This window comes from Choloepus didactylus, chromosome 24 (genome assembly GCF_015220235.1).
Source record: "Choloepus didactylus isolate mChoDid1 chromosome 24, mChoDid1.pri, whole genome shotgun sequence".
NCBI lineage: Eukaryota > Metazoa > Chordata > Mammalia > Pilosa > Megalonychidae > Choloepus > Choloepus didactylus.
Window position 1 is genome coordinate 3541300 of NC_051330.1, and position 5736 is coordinate 3547035.

The 5736-nt window shown below is 38.4% G+C and overlaps 1 protein-coding gene across 1 annotated transcript; it reads left to right on the forward strand.

Annotated features, from left to right (window-relative positions):
• Positions 1–1654: 1654 nt before the first annotated feature.
• Positions 1655–2464, forward strand: LOC119519757 (olfactory receptor 2T11-like; the record flags this gene model as incomplete). The annotated part of the gene is made up of 1 exon (XM_037817499.1): positions 1655–2464. A coding segment is annotated over one exon (810 nt), but the record flags the coding sequence as incomplete, so codon positions are not given.
• Positions 2465–5736: the final 3272 nt, after the last annotated feature.

Here is a 5736-nt window from a genome sequence, read left to right on the forward strand (position 1 = left end):
ATACATAAATAGCATTTACCATTTAACCATTTACAGTGTACAGTTCAATAGTATTAAGTACATTCAAATGTCATGCACCATCATTACTATCTGTTCCAGAACACTTTCATCATCTTTTGATTGGCATTTTTCTATGTATCAATAATATTTTATTTTTGTGAGAATATATAAAAGAATGGAGAAATATTTTGAAAATTAGGAAAGATATTGGATATGAGAATAAAATGTTAAAAAGGTGTCAAATATATTTGATTTTGAACAGATGAATAGAAATTAAATTAATATTGATCCATGAATCTACTGAATTCTGTGTAAGCCAGCAATCCGTATGCCTTTCTGATTCTTTACACTTCCACTTTCTCATATAGGATGTCAGGTTAAAGGTTGTATTAATGCCAGGGTGCATAAGTGAGAGCCAAGAAGCTGCAGGTGAAGCCTCAGGGCCAACTTGATCCCTTACATGCTTTTATACGGGTGGAGGTTCTGCATATTGACAGATGTGGACTTGAGTAGCACTCACTGAACATGCAGATGTAGATTGCATTGTTCAGGGATCACTCTAGCTAAATACTCATCAGATGCACCATACATGACCATTTCAGGACAGTGAAGATGATAGAAAATAGTGGCCGGGTACCACGAGTCCAGCACAGCAGCAAGTCCCAGAATATGGGAAGCAAATTAATAATTAATATGTGAGGTAGATTAAAGTCTGCTTCAGTGATGGCAAATTTGGGATAAAAGCTGGCATTAGTGAAAACTGAATGAAGGGACTCAGATTTTAAGCGAAAATAATAGCCTCTGGCACATACACACATTTTTTGGGTAAAATATATTCTCCCACATACATTGTATATTAGGTTCACAAAAGTTGCTATAATAAAAAAAAAGAAACTTTAGTGGCCTGACCCATGTAAAAAAAAACTTAATTCAGGCACAAGAAAAAAAAAAATCTAATAAGGGTAGTTTCCTTGTCAGTGAGCCAGACACCCACACTCCTGCCACAATGAGGCCCCACCATGCTCACACTTGTTCTGCAAGCTTGCTAGTGAAAGGAGGGAAAACACTTCCCTTTAGACAGACTTCTTTTGTATTAAGCAACACGCTCATTACCAGCTACAAGGAAGACAGGATTGTAAAGCATCTTTGTTTCTAGGGCAAAGAGGTGGCTTGAGGGGAAAAAAGTTCAAAGTGCAATCAGCAATCAGGAGTCAATTTAGAACATTCATTTTCACTGCATAAAGTGTGCTTACCTGGTAAGCATATAACAAATCACATAAGTTTAACAAATAGTTTACACTAAATGACTCTTACATTTTCAGTGTTCTTTGTGGTTTTCACCCTGCAGTAAAGATATGAATGTAACTGACACATACATAACCTTGAGAATTCTAATAATACACTGAAATGATGTTTCCATACAGAGGTTTTGAAAGTCATATAAAGAAAAAAATAGTAAATTAATTTATAATTCGTTATTGCTGGGTTTCTTCCCTATTAACTTTAATTTGAATCAGTTGGATTTAATTGATGATGGGAAAGAATGAGACAACAGGGATGGATTTTATTCTCCTGGGACTCTTCCCCGGCATGAAACACGCTTGACGTCCTCATTGGTGTCATCATCCTCGTCTATGTCGCTGCCCTCACGGGGAATTCCACCCTGATTCTCCTCATCCTGGTGGATTCCCGGCTCCACACATCCATGTACTTCCTGCTCAGACAGCTGTCCCTCATCGACTTGCTCCTCATCTCCACCACTGTCCCCAAGATGGCCACTGGCTTTCTCTCAGGGAAGAAAAGCATCTCAAACGCAGCCTGTGGGACACAGATGTTTTTCTATCAGATGCTGGGGGCAGCCGAGAGCATTCTCCTCACTCTCATGTGCTGTGACCGCTCTGTGGCCGTTTGCCGCCCACTGAGACACCCAGTCATCATGAACCAGAGGGTCTGCCTGGTGATGGTCATGGGGTCCTGGGCTGGGGGAGCCCTAGATGCTCTAGTCCAGACTGCATACACCATGCACTTACCCAAGTGTGGCCCCAAGGAGATAGAACATTTCTTCTGTGAAGTCATGGCCATCCTGAGTTCCTCCTGTGAGGATACTTCTGCATATAAGTTGGCAATACTTGTGATGGGCATTGTGCTACTCCTCATTCCTCTTATAACCATCTTTTCCTCCTACTCCCTCATCTTCTTCACTGTTCTCCGCATGAATTCCCCCAAGGGGAGGAACAAAGCGCTGACCACCTGCTCCTCCCACCTGATGGTCGTGGGGCTCTTTTATGGCCCGGCCATCTTCACCTACATGACTCCTGGCTCCTCACACAGCCCCGATCGGGACAAGGCTGTGTCAGTGTTCTTTACAATCATCACCCCTACATTGAACCCCTTTATTTATAGCCTTAGGAACAAGGATGTTTTGGGAGCATTGAGGAAGAGATTGGAAAAGTGTCTTTTCTAAAATTAAAACTCACAATCTTTGTATTTCACCACATGTAATGAATATTTTGTAATGTTTGACAAATCAATAAATACTTGTGTTTTTCAGTTCTTTGTCCCAAAATATTTGTGGTCTAATATGATTTGAATTGATAGGGTTTGTGGCCTCCACAAATTTCACATAAGTTTTACTAAGTGAAATTAATGTTCATATACTTCTGTCAGAAATGAAATTTAAAATTTCTGTTACCTTTGTTTTTTTTACCATTCTTTAAATATGTTTATTCTGAATTTAAAACACTCTGAAAGCTGTTTTGTCTCTTCCCAGTGTATTTAAATTTGTAAAGGGCATATAAAAATTCCTTTGCAAAAGATTAAATAAATATCCTGGTTTGTGAATTAGCCTATAAAATACATTATATCAGCTAACAGTTATTCTTCCATGAATTTTTACATTGGAAAACAATACAATGAGAAAATTTAAAAATATATTTTAATTCCAGCTTACAATAATATCAGTATACGATAATCAAATACAAAAGGAAAACTAAAAGAGCACTAATGAATTGTTGCATAGGTTATGACTATTAAAGAATAAAGATTATTTAGGTAGATAGCAAAGTGATAATGCTATTATGTTAAAAGAAATAAGCACTTTAAATAGACCACTAATTTCAATACACAGCATGAACTATTTGCATGGGATATCCTGTGTTATGGATGATTATTTTAGTGTTCCTTTACTTTTTTTGTATGGTAGCTTTTCCTTTTTTCCTGCCCTGCCTGCTACCTAAGGCTTTTCCTCTGGGATTATAGCATTCTTTACATTGGAGAATATATCCTTTCCATGTCTGCTTGGATCTAGTTTAATAATCAGAGCACTCTACTACCTCCGACATACCTCCAACCCCAAGGTTGTCATCTAAATCAGGTACTGAGTTCATGAGCCCAATCTGGGAGCTTCCTGGAAGTTCCCGACTATATGATGGTGACCCTCTCTTTCATCTTGAATCATAAATTGAAAAAATGTGATTCCAGAACTATCAGTAGATATATTCCCAATCAAAGGGAAAAGGTATCTCACTGCAGTAAAACTCTTGTAACTATCATACAAATAGAAGTCAAGATTTAAGACAAACTGTTCACGATTGATAAAAAGAGACTGAAAGTACAGCTACAAGATGTGTATCCAGCAGTGCCTTGGCTGACTGATGATTGACATGAAACACTTCCTGAGAGCTTTGCCACAGTGACTGGCAATTTTCAGGCAGATAGTTGCTCCCTCAGCCTGGGTCCTGTGGTGAAATAGTTTGAACACATCTCAAATAAAACCTGATACAGATGGTGTCACATGAGGATGAATAAATCTTTTTTTTAAGTGTCTGGGATCTGAGGGGTTCTTTGTTAGTGCAACATAACTTGGCCCATCTTCACTGATAGAGGTAGAATAATACCTAATGCTGATAGATGCATGGAAAATATGGCCCACACATTGGTGGCTGGAATATTAAAGGGCACAACATTATTGAATAAGGATATTGTGATTTAAATTCCCTGAGAGGGAATCTGACTTTGCTATCTGTCCTATTCCAGCACCTACAAAAGCACCTTGTACATAAAAGTAGTAAATAAATATATGTCAAATGAATAAATAGATGAGTCTTATTTAAATTAAAAGGAGAAAAAAAAAAACCACAAAAAAATCATGTGCACTCTGACTCAGCAGTTTAACTCCATTAAATCTGTCCTCAAAGGGCAGTTTACTGTAACAGCAATTATAGCAGAGAGAACTTGGAAATAAATTGAAAGCTCATTAAAAGAAAAATGACATCCACAACAAGGAACATTATTTAGCCATTAGAAATAAAACATTAGAAAACTGCCTAGATTCTCATGAGTTTTATTGACTGAGCAAGAAAAGTAAAATGATACTTATATAATTCCATCCTTTCTTACAAGGTAAAATAGACCAAAATAAAGTCCCCAAATGTGGGCTGACTTGATTTCAGGATGTGGCAGTTCCTGGTTATACACATTGTCGTAGGCAGAAACAAATCCTTTCTGCAAAAACTCCTTCTAAATACTCAGTTGAGGCTGCACTGCATCCTATACTCATAATTCTAGATCATTAAGCATGCAGAAAATTACTCACTTTGATAGGGAATCAACATATATAAGGTAAGCAAATTCACAAACAGAATCCACATGTTGATATTGTTATATACAGAATTCAGAATGCTTTTAGATGGTGTATTTGAATGTTAAAAAAGTGGTAAACCAAATCTCTTTGTAGCTGCTGACTTCCTGGACCCCATCAAGCATCCAGTAGTAGCCTTGGGCCACTGTTATAGTGGGCACAGTAATCAAGAAGAACTGGACATGGGGCAATGGAGAAATAGGACAATCAGGAATCCACTGGCATTTCTTTGTGTCTGTTACTGTATTATACTCTTGTGTGAATAAGGCTGTTGCTTCAATTTCACCTTCCAAATCCTGTGCAACTTTTGGTCTACTCTAAGCCAGATATAAAAAGGAGCCTATGGTGGCTGTGAAGATGCACCACTCATATCTCCTACAAAAGGGAGTGTAAATAATGGATGATTTCATCTCTGAACCTATCACTGAATTCCTTGCAAGCCACACTTTGCTGGCTGCTCTAAACTACTGACTGAGTGTGAGATAGATGTTATTTGTTCCGGAGGACTATTTCTGTTGAGACATGAGACTACTCTGAAATGTGAATTTGGCTCTGGAATCCCCATCTTCCTGACCAAAATATTCTGAGCACTTCACTGCAGTCCGGGACTCTGTCCGTCCTCCTTCCCGTTATCATTAGCCTGGGTTATACATGCATCATGGTCTACTTGCCCCTTCGGAAGCCTTTCTCTTTTGTCACTTATTGGAGTCCAAACACCCAATAAATCTCTTGAATGTCTAATCCCATCTTGTATGATTCTCAGAGAACCTGGATTAAAACAAGTGCTACCATCAAGATAACAGGGTACTAAGATCTGGGATCTGGGATGAGCACACTTGCCACCAGGAGGGTGAAGAGAACACTATTCTGATTGGCAGGAGGGGCACAGATAGTCTCTCACATAAGGTAGTGGTCTAATTTCTGTAGATTTTACTCATATCAACCTGAAAAAATGTGTCATCTGAAGGAGAATAGTAGTGCACAAAGATTCAGATTTCTGAATTATAGGGGGTGGCAATGCTTACAAAGAAAGACAATATTTAGATGGTTACTGCTAAGTTGTATTGATGATGCCCTCGAGGAGAGACTGAAATTGC